Below are 19,312 nucleotides of genomic sequence, written 5' to 3' on the forward strand. Positions count from 1 at the left end.
GTTGATCTTGGGTTAAGCAGTCTACTGCCATGGCATGTCTGCTCCTGGACTGAAATGCTGACTCAATTACTTGATTGAGTCTAAAAGGTAGGTGTCTGTGGTGAGATACACAGACACACACACACACTCACACACACACACACTCTCTCTCTCCCTCTCTCTCTCTCTCTCTCTGAACATCTGTAATCTGGAACACTGAGTGCCAACATAACAACATAAATGACCTGACCTCAGTGACAGGTCACCGTCAAAAAGCAGGCATACAACACACAGTTTGTTCAGTATCCTCAAGGGAAAAAAGACCCTCCAGCCTCCTTCAGCTGTGATTCTGTCTTCCCCAGGCATATCCAGATTCCCCCATGCAAGTGTCCCCACAAAGGGTAATAAAATGGCATATGTGCAGGCCAGATGCACCAATGACAGGTTCCCCACAATGTCCCACATGCTGCCAAGACCTATGGGCATTACTTATTGTATTTTTTGCCTATTCTGTGCTCTTTGGAGTAAAAGTATTATTGAAAATGTCAAAAAGTCCTGCAGATAACCCAGCAGATAACTGATTTTTTTAAAAAGAGGAAGCATTTATGTTTATCTATAGCACAGAATGCCAAGCTATTGGAGAAACTGGACAGCGGTGTAAGTGTGAAACATCTTACAGACAAGTATGTTGTTGGAATGATCACTGTATATAACCTAAAGGAACAGAAAGATAAACTGTTGAAGTTGTGTCCTGAAACTCATGAACAGAAGTTAATGAAAAATAGAAGGAAGGGGAAGCCCAGAGCTCAGAGGGGCCCAGGATCAGGCACATATACTGTCAGCCTACTTGTTCCTTTGGGTTCAAACAGTGGAACACTATCCCAGTGGAATCTCTAGGAATAGCTATCAAAGGACTCAGACTTTTTTAGAAAAAAAGAAAAGGAAAAAGTTTACTTGCTAAGAATGCAGGGAAGTCAGACTTCAAAAGAGCTAGATCACCAAATACAAAACATAAATTTATTGAAAGGAAAAAAAAACAAGGTTATCAAGTATACATTTGCCTGTTCATGGTAGATAAACACCCGGTTTCTTCTGTGATTATCTTATCTTGAAAGGTCATGATATGCCTTTTTACATCAGCATAGCGAAAATCAGAGATAAAAGTGTTTTTAGGAAATCCAGGTTTATGAGAAACATTTTATTATTATTTGGGGACCAGAACAGTTGTTTTTGGTTTATTTGAGAACAAAAGTGGTTTTCATTCTTAAATTGTGTAATGTAAAGTGCTTGGTCATATTGGAATCAGGGCAAAGTGTGTGTTCTTGTTTTTGTCCTACTCTGTACTATTGAGTTCATGCTTAAATCTTTAAAATTTACTTTCAGTAGTACACATATGTCTACTGAGCTAAAAGAAGGGACAGTTTCTTTAATTTTTTTCATGGAGTAATGTTAAAAGTTTAGATTTTCAGGCAAACTTAAAACTCGTATATTAAGTATTCTGATCTAAAGTGACAGAAAATTACTAGGCGCAGTAGCTCATGCCTGCAGTCCCAGCACTTCAGGAGGCCAAGACTGGAGGCCAGAAATTCAAGAATACAGTGAAACCCCATCTCTACGAAAAATTTAAAAAATAGAGTGCCAGAAAACAAAAAGATAGACTAGATTCCTGATATTCAGACTGAGCTATATCTCAAAACATGGCAGTCAGACCACTATCTGCTGCCTAACTCCAGCAGCTTTTGCCATCATCCATTTGGTATTCTAAGAGAATAAAAATTTCAAGCAGCTTTGAAAATTGCCACTGTGAACACATCTTCTGGATGCTGACACATATTTAGAAAATATAGCCTGTTATTTAAAAGGTAAACATAACCCCTTCAAAGCGCTACATAGTTAAATGTCATGATATTTGTGATTTTTGACCCTGCATACATCTATTTCAATGTAGTAATTTCTCAGAATTTTAGAAGCAAGGCACTTCTAAGTACTTTATGATGGTAGATAATAACAGTAGTTGTCCTAAATCATACACTCCCTCTGCTACTATGTTACCCACCTCTAAATTCAATTATCCCTCTTTGGACGTGATGTACTATAAATTATATATATGCTGTGTAAAGCAGTTAATGTGTCTTTTGAAAGATCCTATGTGAACAGTCATATTTATCTGTAGTGTTGATGTGCTGGTCTCTAATTTGATTTCAGTCCAAAAGAATATCCGCTAAGGATGCCTTAGCCCACCCCTACCTAGATGAAGGGCGACTACGATATCACACATGTATGTGTAAATGTTGCTTTTCCACCTCTACTGGAAGAGTTTATACCAGTGACTTTGAGCCTGTTACCAATCCCAAATTTGATGACACTTTTGAGAAGAACCTCAGTTCTGTCCGACAGGTTAAAGGTGAGTATCTGTTTTGGCCTTCGGCCAGGCAATAGGCCTAGTAACATTTTCCATTAGGTGGCCATGAAGAGCTGAGATCTGGATGGTAACCAAAGCTCCCCTCTATGTTTATTTTACAACCTTGCATATACCTATGTGTCCAGGGCATAACAAAGCATATTTAATATTATATCCAGGTGAAGGTTGGGGAGATGAATGAATATTTTGTTCTTATTTTCAAAGTTTATTTAGTGAGTATGACTCAAAATATGTTTAATATGTATTCACTCAATGTCATCTCATTGATTCAAACGTATTGAACTTCTTTATATAACATACAAAGTTCCATAGAGCATAAATATTCACTGTGGGAATTATTCCTTGGATGATGACAAGAGAAGGGAATTTCTGATAGTGTACTCATAAAATTTTGTGGCAGGATCTCCTATTGGGATACAGTGGGAGTAATGACATCCAAACTTCTGAGTGATTTTAGTGTCTACTGTAGGACATTTTACAAGAGAGAGGGTAGTCCCCAAAGTAACCACCTGAAACTATACACCTAGATACAAACTGAGGTCTTTAAGTGATCTTCAAAAAGGCAATAATTGCCAGCAACTTAGAAGAGTTCACTCATAATGCCAAACTTGTGAAGTCTCTCTCAAATTTATAGACCATTTTACTCTTCCCACTGATGGGGTTGCAGTCTGCGTAATGCCACTAGTACGTTTCTTGCTTATATTTAGCAACAGCTGTCATTTTAGTTTTAGGAAGTTCAGCTGAATTCTGCTTGATAGATGATGTGTGTGTTTGATTCAACTAAATCAGTAGGAAATGCTTTTCAGATGCTGGCTAGAGTTAGCTGAGAATTCACTGCTCCCGGGCTTGCAAATTATCATGGATTGTGTGATGTTTGTTTTCTCCACAGAAATTATTCATCAGTTCATTTTGGAACAGCAGAAAGGAAACAGAGTGCCTCTCTGCATCAACCCTCAGTCTGCTGCTTTTAAGAGCTTTATTAGGTAACTATATGTATTTCTAACATTCTTATTAGAAGTAAAAGGATGCCAGTGTTACTTCATTATTCAGCATTTTTCTGTTTTTATTTAGATAACATAGATAAAAGATGCAACAGAAAGTTTCTGTTATGAGGTTTGGCTTTAGTCAAAAGTGTATTAAAACTGTAAGCATCTGGGCTGGGTGCAGTAGCTCATGCCTATAATCCCAGCACTTTGGGAAGCCGAGACAGACAGACCACCTGAGGTCTGGAGTTTGAGACCAGCCTGACTGACATGGAGAAACCTCGTTTCTACTAAAAATACAAAATTAGTCAGGTGTGGTGGTGCATGCCTGTAATCGCAGCTACTCAGGAGGCTGAGGCAGGAGAATCACTTGAACCCAGGAGGCAGAGGTTTCAGTGAGCCGAGATCGCACCATTGCACTCCAGCCTAGGCAACAAGAGCAAAACTCCATCTCAAAGGAAAAAAAAAAAAACACCATAAGCATCACATTTTACACTGGTGTCAGTTGACTGTGGTTGCTTTGGCGATTTTTTCCCCAGATGACCATTGTGCTGCCTCATCAGGTACGTGGCGATCCTACTGCAGCATTAGTATGGTGGCCACCTGTCCTGGAGTTAGACGTGGTCATCTCAGTTCCCACTACCATTCCCACTCCCTAGTAATAACTGCAAGCAAGAAAATAATTTTTGTATGTGCAGGTGGACTGCTGGTGTAGCCTATTTAGAGGAGAAGTCAAAAGGCTTAGTGTAGCCTATTTAGAGAAGTCAAAAGGCTTATGGTAGAGCTATGAACCTATGTTGGAAGTTACCAGGCTTCATTCTCCTTGTCTTTCTGTCCTTCTCTTGATCTCTTTTTCCTTAACTCCTTATATATTGATCAGGGTCTAGTCAGGAGAAATAAACCATTTCCCTATAATATGAATGGGGAAAATTCAGTAATAAGAATTGTTAACAAGGAAAGATGATCAACTGCTAAAAGGCATAAAGAGGATTCTGAAGGCTGCTGAAGTAGCAAATGCAGAAAGCAGCCACTCCCTGTAGACTGAGGAGAGTAAACAAGAAAGAAATTAAGAAAATTAAGAATTTAGAAGAGGGTCCTCCATGTAAGGACCTCTTTGGAGAGGGTATGGCTGCCACAGAAACAGGAACACACAGCACAAGGGTGGTGCGGAAGAGGAAGTGTGCCAGCAGGTGTGGGCAGAACTGGTCCATCAAAGACCGCCTGCCAGGAGAGTTCGGGTGGACCAAAGCTGAGCCTTCCACATGACCAAAAAAAAGCACAACAAACCAAGGAAGGGAGACTGCTTCCTGATGCTACAGCCTTGCAAATGCCCTTCCAGCACCCTGTGTTGACAAAAGCTAACATTAAGCTAGGTGGAAAAGGGGAACCATGAACAGGGTCTGGCTCCAGTATCACAAAGCAGGACAAAGGGTGGATTCCGATCTGAGTCGTGACAGTCTCTATCTTCCCTGCTGCCTTGCTCCTCTCCTTTTTCTCTCTCCCTGATGCTCTTTCCCTTTAATCATATTAAAGTTGGTTGGATTTGTTGGGCCGCAGTCAAGATTTTATGCTTAAAGTTTGTAAAATCGAGTGACTTTCATTTCTTCCATGTATTTTTCTATTGGAAGAAAGAGTTAAGTTGCATTTTTATTTATCTGTGGTTTTAAATTACTTTGTTTTACTATTTTCCCCTAAGAGTCAGTGACCCAGTCAGTTAGGCAGTTTAACGGCTTAGGTGCAAATGATCCTGGGCCTTGGGGAAACAAGGGGTTATACTTTTCCCTCTCAAGTTTGTAATCTAATTAGCAACCTTAGACATAGGAAAAAGCCAATAACAGATCTGTGGATAACCAGTGCTAAATGATTACCTATACTTCTCCATTAATATTTGATAAAAGAATGCTTATAAGGCCCATTCAAAATAGGCCACTGTATTTTGAGAGGCTACTTTTAAATGGATAATTCTACATCCCTTAAGGTTATTTTCCTGATTGATTATTGAAATTATTACTTGTAATACCTACATTTACTTTACACTTTCAAGTAGGCACTGTGGAAAAACACTTCACATCTATTATCATTTATTCATCACAGTATCCTATGAGGTAAACAGCATCATTCCTTTCCAAATGAGAAGAGATTAAGGCACTTGCTCAGTGCCATACAACTAGTAAATGACATATTGTTTTCGAGCCTGCATATTAACCACTATACCAGATTGCCTCTCCATAGATAACAGGTCCATAAACAAGCAACTTAGAGCAAATTCAACTTCAAAGAAACAAATAAAAATCCAGAAGTGGACTTAATTTTTTCAGAGGAAGAGAGGAAAACAGGTAGTAGTGAATTACCCTTTTGTCCATTGTGACATTACAACTAATTTCTCCATCTCTGTTTTCTTCCAGTTCCACTGTTGCTCAGCCATCTGAGATGCCCCCATCTCCTCTGGTGTGGGAGTAATGGTGGAAGATAATGTACTACTGAAGATGTAATGTAGCTTTCCACTGGAGTCTGGGATTTGCAATTCTGGAGGTTAATCATGCTTGTACTGTAATTTTACTAATGAAGTTTTAAATTAACAACCACTACTTGTATGATATGAATAATATTTAGAAATGTTACTAGACTTTTAATCTTGTAAAGTGGTTGTGCTTTTAGAAGAAAAATATTTTACCCAGAGTTGCACATGTTTTATGAATTTAGTGCAGCTGTTGTGGCTCACCTCAGAACAAAAGAGAATTGAACCAAATTTGGGAGTTTGGGATTTTATGTTTTTGTTTTGTTTTTCTTTTCTAAAATGAAGTGAGATTGTTCACACACACACACACAAAGGACAGTCATACATTTTGATATTTGAGCCATTCCTAAAGATTTGGGGTTTTCTAAAACTAAAGAATCTAGAAACCTTGCCTGCAACCAATCATGGAGCCACATGAGCTGATCGTGGCTGCACCTGGGGGGAGGGTAGGGAAGAGGGGCATGCCACCTAATGATCAAGCCCTATAAGTAGCTTCTCATTAGAGCCGTGATGGTGATGTGTGCTGTCTAAAATCCAATGTTGTGGGTAGAGAGAATGAGTTTGTGACTAGGAGAGACTAAACTTTTGTTTTCCTTACCCAGTATAAATATATATATATATATTTAATCTATTTTTATTAGAAGTTTTTCTGCTCTTTCTTACATAAAAGAACCCCAAGCATGCATCTTTCATGTGTGTAAATAATTCATTTCTGGGCTAATTTCAAAAGAATCCCAACATTGCTGTATAGAAAGAGAACTAGCTTGCACATTTTAGGTCTGTGAAATTTTGTGAGACTTTTCCTGCACTGGACAGTAAAAAAAATAATAAAAGACAAAAACAAATTAAAAAAAAATTTAAGCCACAAAAAAGGCACATAGGGAATTATGTCAAATGTGTTTGTGTCCTTAGGCAAAGCTGTGGGAGTCTTGAAATGTCACAGTAGTAAATAACTTATTACTTTTTGACAAGTTCTTTTTTTCTGTTGGAACACTGAATTCTTCTGTGCATATGTACATATGAATACAAATCGAAGGCCTCTACCTCCTGGAGTTATACAACTTGGCTTGTTTACCTCCACATGCTGATGATGACTATTTTTTTTTTTTAAGTTCAGTGTGGAGACTTGAAACTTGAATGTCCCTTCCAACTTTTATATTAAAAATAAAAAGACAAGAAAATTGAAGATCATTTTTCACCTGTACAAGGAATACTAATGGATCGTCTTAAAATTGGTCTAGGAAAAAACCTTGGTGTGTGTTATGGACAATTAACTGTTAAAGTTATTGTAAGTTATCTGTATTTAGCAGAGTATTTTCAACTTGAGTGATCTGAGCTGAATTTGAAGACTATTAATAAGTTATGTTTGGAAGTTTTAACTTCAATGAAGTAATTATTTGCTGTGAAAGAAACAAACATTGAATTACTAAACAAAGATGGTGCAATATCTTTGTTTTTTTTTTATGAGGCTCCTGAGAATCAACCCAACTGAAGCATTTCAATTCACTTGAATGAGAAACGTGTTTAGTATCAAAAGAGCCCAAGAAGACACTGGTGTGAAAGGTACAATCTCAGAGGTTGGTCAATTACCGTGGCACACTTTCTGGTCACTTTGTACAATGTAGATTTGAAGTACAGTGGTGAAAACATTAAATGTGACATTTGAAAAAGTTGTCTCATCTGTTTTATTTCAGTTTCTTTTGTTTTCTCTTCAGTACAACTCGTATCCTGACTTTGCAAAGTTTTGAGACACTTCCTATTTCCACTTTGATCTTTGAGGAAATAGATTGTTTTTAAAAATCTTCTCAGAGACTTTAGACTGACAACATATTGAAAATTTAGTTAAATCAGTATCAAAGACGTGATTTAAATACACACAATATAGAAGTCTTTTTAGACCTTAGAGTCTCTAATCCAGTGATTTTCAAACTTTTTTTTCTTTGAAGCAATATCTTGGAGTCCAATATATTAAACAAATAAAAGTAGATTGCTTTGTATGAAGCAGACTGGTAAAGAGGGACTTGATACCTCCCTCCTCTTCACTTCTGCCTCCTGCCCCTAGCAGCCCAAAGGTACTTTCAGCTAAGGAAGAAGTCCCAGCCCAGTGTTGGTGTAATCAAGGCCTGAAACCAGGCTGCCTAGCTTCAAAATACTTTCCCTGAGGCTAAAGAAACATTACTCTTGAGTTTGTAGGTGGTGTGTACTTCTCCCTATCTTTTCTTTATTTAGCAAAATGAATGGATTTTTTTTCCTGACATTGAGGCAGTTGACTATTCTAACTCGTGTAAATTAATATAAATACATTTATTATTCATTCAACAAAATTTTGAATACTTACTAAGAATTACTTGTCAGGAAGCCATATTAATATCACCAATGCTTAGATAAGGAAACCAGTTTCATCACTTACAAAAGATCATTTTGAGTTATACATACCATTTTGAAACTAAATTCTGGCCGGGCATAGTGGCTCACATCTGTAATCTCAGCACTGTGGGAGGCTGAGGTGGGTAGATCACTTGAGGTCATGAGTTCCAGACCAGCCTGGCCAACATGGTGAAACCCCATCTCTACTAAAAATACAAAAATTAGCCAGGCATGGTAGGTGGCGGGCGCCTGTAATCCCAGCTACTCAGCAGTCTAAGGCAGGAGAATCGTTTGAACCCAGGAGGTGGAGGTTGCAGTGAGCTGAGATTGTGCCAGTGCACTCTAGCCTGGGCAACAGAGCGAGATTCTGTCTCAGAGAAAAAAAAAAACAAAAACTAAATTCCTTTACAGATAAGTATTTGGGAAAATATATTGACCTGCTCTTACTGAAACCTACTTAGAAAACCAAGGAGATTTGTTCCTTATTGCTTTATTTTTGGGAATTGCAAAACTGTGGAGTTCCCAAAGCCAATAGAGTCAGTGTGGACAGGTAAGTTAGGGCTATATCACCTACAATTTGTATGCAGTTTGAGAACATGTGGAAGATGCAGATTATCTCTTGCGATGACTCATAAGGTTTAGAATTTTTTTTCCCCTCTATGCTATGTTATTTAAAATATTACTTTATATTAAAATAAAAAAGAATAGAAGACAAAATTTGAATTTTGAAATTAAGACAACTTTTAAGATATTTTCAGAAAACAAATTGAGTTTACTATCAACAGAGCCTCACCAAAGGCAGTTCTAAAGGGGACTTACTTTACTTCAAGAAGATGATGTACTTCAAGAGGAAGAAAAAGAATAACTAAAAGCAGATCTTCAAGAATGGTGAACAAAGAAATCGGTGAACACTTGGGGGAAACTAAGCAAACACAGATTGCATATAATAATAATAATAATATCTGGTTGTGGGGATGATAAATTACAGCAGCATTCTTTAAACTGGGGTACAGACACCCCTAAGGATAAACGAAGACTCTCCAGGAGGTACGTGGGCACATAAGTTTGTTTGGGTCTGCTTGAGACAGAGTCTTGCTGTGTCACCCAGGCTGGAGGGCAGTCGCAGGCTCAACCTCCTGGGCTCAAGTGAGCCTCCCACCTCAGCCTCCCAAAATGCTGAGATTACAGATGTGAGCCATTCACCCAGCCGAGCACATGTACTTTTAAGAGAGTCAACTTCACTAACTTCTTTTTTTTGAGACGGATCTCACTCTGTCACCCAAACTGGAGTGCAGTGGCGCAATCTCAGCTCACCACAATCTCCGCCTCCCAGGCTCAAGCGATTCTCCTGCCTCAGCATCCCAAGTAGCTGGGATTACAGGCACACGCCACTACCACCCAGCTAATTTTTGTCTTTTTAGTAAAGACGGGGTTCCACCATGTTGGCCAGGCTGGTCTCAAACTCCTGACCTCAAATGATCCACCCACCTTGGCCTCCCAAAGTGCTGGGATTACAGGCGTGAGCTACCGGACCCAGCCATCTTCACTATTTTTTTTCCTCCATTCTCTTTTGGAGTTTTATTTTCACATCCCTCTTCACAGTTATCATTCTCCCACTTAGAAAGATGAATTTCTTACACATCTTAGGTATTAATGTGGTGCAATATACCTAAGTATAAGAACTTTTTGGGTTGCCAACTAAAGGGACAATTTGAAACAGTTTTTGCTTATAGAGACCTCACCTCTTGCATCTCACTACTGTCAGGTAATCCATCAATCCTGAGAGAGAACCCCTGGAAAGTAAAGCTAAGAGAACATTAGGAAGAAATACTGGGACTGGCGATATTTTATTTCATTCAGGCAGCAAATTTGTGGCACAGCTGTGTCTGACTTAAAATTGAGAAGTGAGATGGTTTTTGTGGAAACATGTATAAAACGAATGTAGACCTTTCCCAATAGAAAGTAAATCGGTTTTGACTGCGTGGTTTGCCAGTTAGGACTTTCCAGTAGTGTATGTGGTAGACGTGTTCTGTAATTAGAACGAGCCTGAATCTACAGCCACAAAGTTTTGGCAAAAATATATTTAAAGCAAAAGATTAAAAATTAACCAAAAATATTGTAGAAATATTGGCGAAGATGTGAAGAAATTGGAATCCTTGTGCATTGCTGCTGAGAATGTGAAATGGGGCAACAGCTGTGGAAAATGGCATGCTAGTTCCTCAAAAAAATTAGAAGCCAGGCACAATGGTGTATGCCTGTAATCCCAGCTATTTGGGAGGCTGAGGCAAGAGGATTGCTTGAGGCCAGGAGTGGTGGCTCACGCCTATAATCCCAGCACTTTGGGAGGCCGAGGCAGGCAGATCACCTGTGGTCAAGAGTTCAAGACCACCCTGGCCAAAATGGTGAAAACCCGTCTCTACTAAAAATACAAAAATTGGCCGGGCGCGGTGGCTCACGCCTGTAATCCCAGCACTTTGGGAGGCCGAGACGGGCGGATCACGAGGTCAGGAGATCGAGACCATCCTGGCTAACACGGTGAAACCCCGTCTCTACTAAAAAATACAAAAAACTAGCCGGGCGAGGTGGCGGGCGCCTATAGTCCCAGCTACTCGGGAGGCTGAGGCAGGAGAATGGCGTGAACCCGGGAGGCGGAGCTTGCAGTGAGCTGAGATCCGGCCACCGCACTCCAGCCTGGGTGACAGAGCGAGACTCCGTCTCAAAAAAAAAAAAAAAAAATACAAAAATTAGCCAGGCATGGTGGTGGGCGCCTGTAGTTCCAACTACTCAGAAGACTGAGGCAGGAGAATCGCTTGAACCCAGGAGGTGGAGGTTGCAGTGATCCAAGATGGCACCACTGCACTCCAGCCTGGATGACAGAGTAAGACTATGTCTCAAAAAGAAAAAAAAAAACAAATACTAGATAACCAGAAAATATAACAGTCACTAAAAAGAAAAAAAAGTTATTGAGTTGTACTGAGTTCTACTTTGTGTTCAATATCTGTGTGTGCTGGCCATGGAGATTATCAAAACAATAAAATGTCAAGGTGCCTATGGTTCATGGGGATGGAAATATAAAGAAATCACAACATGGTTTCAACTCTGCTCTGAGACAGAGTTGAGTGCCCTGGAGTACTCAGGGGTGACAGCTAACCCAAAGCAGGTGAAGTGGTCAGGTAAGCTTCCCTGGGGAGCTGAACTGAGGATAAATTAGAGTTAGCCTGGCAAAAAGAGGTGGTCTGATCTATGCTTTCAGTTACGCTTTTATGACATGCACACCCATTTTAACGCTTGTACGGGCAAGGCTGTTGACCTTTCTCTTTGTGAGTTCTTCCAGGGTTTTTACTCTCATAAAGCTGTCTTTCCACAAGAGGTCTGATGATTCTGCTTCCTGTTTTTCCACAGTTCGATATATTTTTACATTTAACTCTTTAGTCTACCTGGAAGTTATTTTGATGATTGGCAGTGGGATGAGACCCTTGTGGAAGGATGAAGAGGCAGAAACAGGAAGAAACGTCTTCATTCTGCTTCCCTTCTTCCTGAGTCGGTGACTCTGGGGTTCCCACCAGTCACCTTCTCTCCTCCCTGTGGTGTTTCATTGATGGGTGAGTAGGAGGGTGTGTGGCTGCAACCCTGGGTGATTGGAGGTGATGGTCCAGTAGACCATGTTGGCCTGAAGTAGGAGGGATGCAGAGCAGACTGTTGTGAGGACTGCCAGCATGGGGACTGGACAGGGCAGATAGAGGTGTATGTGCTACCTCTCCCTGCCCATCGCTGCCACCCAACTGGCTTGGCCTCATTCTCTCTGGGAAGCAGCAGGAAGGCGGGAGTGGGTCATTTTCTTGTTTTCTTCTCTCTCTGCTGTCACTTTCCACCCCCCTCTCTGATGGATGGCACAGACTGAGTCACAGCTAATGGCTTTCTACGGAGCCCTTGGAACTAATGAAACTGCTAACAAGTGCCTGGGTAAATGAGTTGCCGCCCCTGCATCACTCTCCCCCTCTATCTCCCTGTTCTGATGAAGGCCATGGAGCAGGCCACAGGCTGCACAGCAGCTCATGGACACTGGAGACACGGAATGGGAATGAAGAATGGGGCCTGTCACCCTAAGCCAGGAAGGCAGGGTGGGGCGAAATGAGAGGGCAGAGGTAAGCACTGGGGAGAAGCATATGTGGAGAGAGAGTCGGTGAGAATTGTGGAGAAGTGTGGGGAGAGGCAGGTGGCAGAGATGTGAGCAAGAAGGAAGAGGCATATGTATCAGGGTGGGGTGGGGTGGATTGATGGTACCCGTCTGTGCCAGGCACTGGGGCACAAAGATAGGAAGCCCCTGCCTTGTCCTTGAGGAAACCTGGTTGCTGCTTTTTTTTTTTTTTTAAACAGGGTCTAACTCCCGTCACCCAAGCGGCTGGAGTGCAGTGGTGTGATCTCGGCTCACTGTAGCCTCGACTTTTTGGGCTCAGGTGATCCTCCCACCTCAGCCTCCCAAGTAGCTGGGACTACAGGCACACGCCACCACACCTGGCTAATTTTTTTGTGTTTTTAGTAGAGATGAGGTTCTTATGTTGCCCAGGCTGGTCTCAAACTCCTGGGCTCAAGCGATCCGCCCACCTTGGCCTCCCAATGTGCTAGGATTACAGACGTGAGCCACGGCATCCAGCCTACCCACTGTTTAAGTTGTCAAAAAGAAGCCTGTGACACGAGCTTTACTATTCTCTTTTTACAGTGAGACTCAGGCCAGGCAACTCTCCCAAAGTCACACAGTGGAGAAATGCGAGTGGGATTCAAACCCAGAACATCTCACTCCAGAATCCATACCCTTTCCACCACCTTGACATGTTTGTAAGTACATGTCAAGGAAAGACATGATCAGAAACAACTAAGAACAGATCAGTCTGGGTTGCTGTGATTTTCCCCGTTGATGGAATTATTTGGTTAGGGATGGAGGTGCCACAAGCTCCTCGTGTCTGGACTTAAGCAAGGCACACAGCAAAACCTCTTCTGACATCCTGTGGACACGGGGTGATATGTGGGTGAAATGGCTCAATGGCTGAAAGAATTTTGTTGCTGTTCTTGTTTGTTTGAGGCAGAGTCTTGCTCTGTCGCCGAGGCTGGAGTGCAGCAGCCTGATATTAGCTCACTGCAACCTCTACCTCCCAGGTTCAAGCGATTCTCCTGCCTTAGGCTCCTGAGTAGCTGGGATTACAGGCACCTGCCACCACGCCTGACTAATTTTTGTCTTTTTAGTAGAGATGGGGATTCACCATGTTGGCCAGCTTGTCTCGAACTCCTGACTCAAGTAATCTGCCCACCTCAGCCTCCCAAAGTCCTGGGATTACAGGCTTGAGCCACTGCGCCTGGCCAAGAATTTCTGATTAGATGAGAGGCTGTTTCTAAAGGCTCTAAAAGTTTCTAAAGTCCATGACTGAAAGTGGGCAGTGGTGGCTTTGCACCACAGGGCTCTGCCCCTGGTCCTGCTCTGTTGAACCTTTTTTTCCTTATCCTCTCCTCCATATTTATTTCTAATTATCGACATAATATATGTCTGCTGTAGAAAAACAGAAACTATGGCTAAGCCAAAAGAAAGAAAAAGCATCCTGATTCTCATCAGCACCACTTGCTGAACAGCCATTTTCAATTTGCTGTAACTTTGAACGTTTTTAGAATACAATATTAGGACCTGAAACCCACAACAAAAGAACTCACCGTTCACATTAAGGGTGCATGCTGCCAGTCTCTTTATTGCAAACAATAGCAAGGAAATGTAGCATGTTATTGGGTGCTAACAATGAGCTGGCAACAGTCCTGTGCTTCTGACAGGCATTATTTCATTCAATCCTCCTAACCCTTTACGGGCACTTTAAAGACCTGTTTTTCACAGAGGACAAAACCAAAGTTTAGAGATGTAATAATTTCCTCAGGCCACAGAGGCTGGTTGAACACTTGAGGCAGGGTTTGAATCAGGTTTTGTCTGATTCTGGAGTGGGGCTCTGAGCGACTATGGGATGCCTCCCTCCAAAGGTGCCTGCAGGTTCACCTGGACCCATCCACCACTATCTGCCTTTCCACCCCGCCCTCTTACTGGGAACTGTGCAGGACAGTCCAAATCTCCCCGTTGCTTCTTTTCTGCTTGCACAGTAGCATCTGGGGACATGACTTAGAATGTGATCCCATACCAGGCACAAAACCCAAAGATTCCTGATCTGTCAGTAGCCACCCATGGGTACTTATTTTATAATAGGAGGGTGGCTTGCCTAGGAAAGCCAGGAATTTAAGTAACAAACGCTTGTTGAAAACTTACTGTTTTTCAGGTTCTGTTCTAAGTACTTTAGAAATAACTTTTTCTTTTTTTAATGACTTTTTTGGCGGAGTGCTGTGGCCCACGACTGTAAATCCCAGCACTTTGGGAGGGTGAAGCAGGAGGATCACTTAAGGCCAGGAGTTTGAGACCAGCCTGGGCAACACAGTGAGATCCTGTCTCAACAAAAATAAATAAAAACAAAAATCACCAAGGTAAAGTGGTGCATGCCTATAGTCCTAGCGACTAGGGAGGCTGAGGTGGAATGATCGTTTGAGCTCAGGAGTTCAGAGTTACAGTGAGCTATGACTGGGCTACTGCATTCCAGCCTCGCTGATACAGTGACAGCCTGTCTCAAAAAAAAAATTTTTTTTTAAAGTAACATAAAGTTGACCAGGCGTGGTGGCTCACGCCTGTAATCCCAACACTTTGGGAGGCCAAGGCAAGTGGATAACCTGTGGTCAGGAGTTCGAGGCCAGCCTGGCCAACATGGTGAAACCCCGCCTCTACAAAAAATACAAAAATTAGCAGGCGTGGTGGTGCACGCCTGTAGTCCCAGCTACTTGGGAGGCTGAGGCAGGAGAATCGCTTAAACCAGGGAGGCAGAGGTTGTAGTGAGCTGAGATCACGCCACTGCACTCCAGCCTGGGTGACAGAATGAGACTCCCTCTCAAAAAAAAATTAATAATAATAAAGTAACATAAAGTAAAATTGACTCATTGGTGTACAGCTTTATGAGTTTTAACACATGTATAGATTCCTAGAGCCAACAATGTCTGAATAATGAACATTCATATACAAAAAGAGAACTTCAACCTAAACATCACACCTTATACAAAAATTAGCTCAAAATGGATCATATATCTAAAAGAAATGTAAAATGATAAAACCTTTAGAGAAAAGTAGGAGAAAATCTTCATGACCTCAGTTTAGGCAAAGAGTTCTTAGGCTGGACACCAAAACCATGCGTTACAAAAGAAAACGATTGATAAACTGGACTTTATCATAAATAAAAACTTTTGTTCTATAAAAGACAATGTTAAGAAAATGAAAAAAACAGCTACAGACAGAAAGAAAATAGTTGCAAATCACATACTCAACAAAAGACTTGTATTCAGAATATATAAAGAACTCTTCAAACTCAACAATAAGAAAACCAACAACGCACTTAAAAAAAAATCATGAACAGACACTGCACTAGAGAGGATATAAAGATGGCAAATAAGCACATGAATAGATGTTCGACATCATTAGACAATAGGAAAATGCAAATTAAAACCATCATGAGGCGCCACTATCCACATATTTTAGAATGGGCAATATAAAAAAAAATCGACAATCCGAAGTACTGAGGGGGTGCAGAACAGTTAGAACTCTTGTCCACTAATGGTGGGAATGCAAAATAACCATCCCAGAAAACACTTTGACACTTTTTTCTAAAGTTAAGCACGCAATTACGTATGACCTAGAAAACTCTCTCCAAGGTATTTATCCAACAGAGATGAATATGCCCACATGATAGCAGCTTTTTTTTGAGACGGAGTCTTGCTCTGTCACCCAGGCTGGAGTGCAGTGGCGTGATCTCGGCTCACTGCAACCTCTGCCTCCTAGGTTCAAGCAATTCTCCTGCCTCACCCTCCCAAGCAGCTGGGACTACAAGCACGCACCACCACACCCAGCTAATTTTTGTATTTTTAGTAGAGACAGAGTTTCACCATATTGGCCAGGCTGGTCTCAAACTCCTGACCTCATGATCCACCTGCATTGGCCTCCCAATATAGCAGCTTTTTCCCGCCCCCCAATATAGCAGCTTTATTCATAGTTGATCCACACTGGAAACAGCCCTAATGTCTTTCAATGGGTGACCAAGTAAACAAACCACATTAATATATTGGGATATTTACTGCTCAACAATAAAAAGGAATGGACTATTGATACACAGAACAAATCTCAAAGGCATTAGGGGTGGACAAAGCCTGTCTCAAAAAGTTACACACTGTATTATTCCAGTTGTATGACATTCCCTAAAAGATGAAACTATAGCGATGGTAGTGGGTGCCAAACATTAGGGGTGAGAGGAGGAGTGACCACACAGGGATAGCTCCAGGGAGTCCTTCGGAGTGATACAGTCATTTTGTGTCCTGACTCCAGTGGACACAGTCTAGGAATCCTTTCTCTATTCAGTTGCTTTTGCACTTTGGTCAAAAATCAATTTGCCATATTTGCGTGGATCTATTTCTGTATTTTCTATTCCGTCCCATTGACCTAGCTATCTGTCACTCTGTCATTTCACCTGTATCACACTTTTTTTTTTTTAGACAGGGTCTCCCTCTGTCGCCTAGGCTGGCATACAGTGGGTGCGATCTTGGCTCACATCAGCCTCCACCTCCCGGGCTCAAGCAATTCTCATGCCTCAGACTCCCGAGCAGCTGGGATTACAAACATGTGCCACCACGCCCAGCTAATTTTTTTATTTTTAGTAGAGATGAGATTTCGCCATGTTGCCCAGGCTGGTCTTGAACTCCTGGCCTCAAGTGATACTCCAGCCTCAGCCTCCCAGAGTGCTGGCATTAGAGGCATGAGCAACTGCACCTGGTCTTTTTGTTTGTTTTTTTAAGAGACAGGGTCTCGCTTTGTCACCCACTCAGGCAGGAGTACAGTGGTGTGATCATGTAACTTCAAACTCCCGGGCTTAAGCAATTCCCCCACCTCAGCCTCCTGAATAGCTGAAACTACAGGCACTACCATGTCCAGCTAATTTTAAAACAAATTTTTTTTAGAGACAGGGTCTTAACTACATTGCTCAGGCTGGTCTTGAACTCCTGGCTTCACGTAATACCTCTTGCCTTAGCCTCTCAAAGTGTTGGGATTACAGGTCTGAGTGACCCAGCTGGGCCTAAGAGTATTATTTTTTTAACTGTGAGTGAATTTTGAATTTTTGTCACATTTTTCTCTATCAATATCATCATTTGATTTTTTGTTTGTTTGTTTGTTTTTTACTTTTGAGACAGAGTCTCGCTCTGTCACCGAGGTCAGAGTGCAGTGGCACGATCTTGGCTCACGGCAACTTCTGCCTCCTGGGTTCAGGTGATTCTCCTGCCTCAGTCTCCTGAGTATCTGGGACTACAGGCATGAGCCATGACGGCTGGCTAATTTTTGTATTTTTAGTAAAGATGGCATTTTGCCATGTTGGTTAGGCTGGTCTAGAACTCCTGATCTCAGGTGATCTGCCCAGCTCGGCCTCCCGAAGTGCTGGGATTACAGGTGTGAGCCACTGCACCCAGCTTTTAATTCATTTTTTTTTTTTTTTGAGACGGAGTTTCACTCTTGTTGCCCAAGCCGGAGTACAATGGCACGATCATGGCTCACCGCAACCTCCACCTCCCAGGTTCAAGCAATTCTCCTGCCTCAGCCTCCCTATTAGCTGGGATTATAGGCATGTGCCACCACGCCCAGCTAATTTTGTATTTTTAGTAGAGACGGGGTTTCTCCATGTTGGTCAGGCTGGTCTCGAACTCCCGACCTCAGGTGATCCACCAGCCTCGGCCTCCCAAAGTGCTGGGATTACAGGCGTGAGCCACCGCTCCCGGCCCTGCTTTTAATTCTTTAGGCTGTTAATATGCTGAATTACAGTGATTGATTTTTGAATATTGAACCAGCCCTGCATTGCCAGGATAAATCTCACCTGATTGTAGCATTTTTAAAATACATATTCCCGAGTTCAGCTGGCTAGTATTTTGTTTTTGTTTTTCTTTCTTTCTTTTTTTTTTTTTTTTAATTTTTGACATGGAATCTCACTGTCGCCCAGTCTGAAATGTGGTGATGCGATCTTGGCTCACTGCAATCTCCACCTCCCAGGTTCAAGCTATTCTTCCTCGGCCTCCTGAGAAGCTGTGATTACAGGCGTGCACCACCATGCCTGGCTAATTTTTGTATTTTTAGTAGAAGTGGAGTTTCACCATGTCGACCAGGCTGGTCTCGAACTCCTGACCTCAAGTGATCCACTCACCTCGGCCTCCCAAAGTTCTGGGATTACAGGCATGAGCCACCGCGCCTGGTCAGCTAATATTTTGTTGAAAATTTTTACATCTGTGTTCATGAGAGATATTGATCTGTAGTTTTTTTCCTTAAAATATCTTTGTTTAGTTTTGGTCTCAGGGTAATGTTGGCCTCATAAAATGAACTGGGGAGTATTTTCTCTTGTTCTATTTTCTGGAAGAGATTGTGTAAAATCAGTGTTATTTATTTTTTCTTTTCTTTTTTTTCTTTTTTCTTTTTTCTTTTTTTCTTTTTTTGAGACAGAGTTGTGCACTGTCACCCAGGCTAGAGTGCAATGGTGCAATCTCAGCTTACTGAAACCTCTGCCTCCCAGATTCAAGCAATTCTCCTGACTCAGCCTCCCGAGTAGTCAGGATTACAGGCACCCGCCACCACGCCCAGCTAATTTTTTGTATTTTTAGTAGAAATGGGGGTTTCGCCATGTTGGCCAGGCCGGTCTCAAACTCCTGACCTCATAATCTGCCCACCTCGGCCTCCCAAAATGCCGGGATTACAGGCGTGAGCCACCGCGCCTGGCCATTTCTTCTTTAGTTATCCCACTCTACTGCACACTTCCTATGATTGTGTCTGTGTTCAGGGCCAGGTGGCAGGAGGATACAGAGAAAAGAAAGCTATGGGGGTTCTCCTTCTTGGGACTACAACTCTTTTGAAAAATAAACACACACACAAGTTATGTGTGTGTACGAATGTGT

General features: G+C 41.9%; 2 protein-coding genes across 2 annotated transcripts in view; both read left to right on the forward strand.

The window, feature by feature from the left end:
• Window positions 1-7,572, forward strand: part of NLK (nemo like kinase) — a 153,059-nt gene extending 145,487 nt beyond the window's left edge. The window contains exons 9-11 of the mRNA XM_050763206.1: window positions 2,185-2,383; window positions 3,291-3,384; window positions 5,790-7,572. Coding sequence (XP_050619163.1) covers window positions 2,185-2,383; window positions 3,291-3,384; window positions 5,790-5,844 — 348 coding nt within the window. The 3' untranslated portion in view covers window positions 5,845-7,572. The remainder of the gene's footprint in view (window positions 1-2,184; window positions 2,384-3,290; window positions 3,385-5,789) is intronic.
• TMEM199 (transmembrane protein 199) overlaps window positions 1-19,312 on the forward strand; it is a 345,481-nt gene that overhangs the window by 159,515 nt on the left and 166,654 nt on the right. The gene's annotated exons all lie outside the window — the stretch shown is intronic.

Source organism: Macaca thibetana, chromosome 16 (assembly GCF_024542745.1).
Source record: "Macaca thibetana thibetana isolate TM-01 chromosome 16, ASM2454274v1, whole genome shotgun sequence".
Lineage (NCBI taxonomy): Eukaryota > Metazoa > Chordata > Mammalia > Primates > Cercopithecidae > Macaca > Macaca thibetana.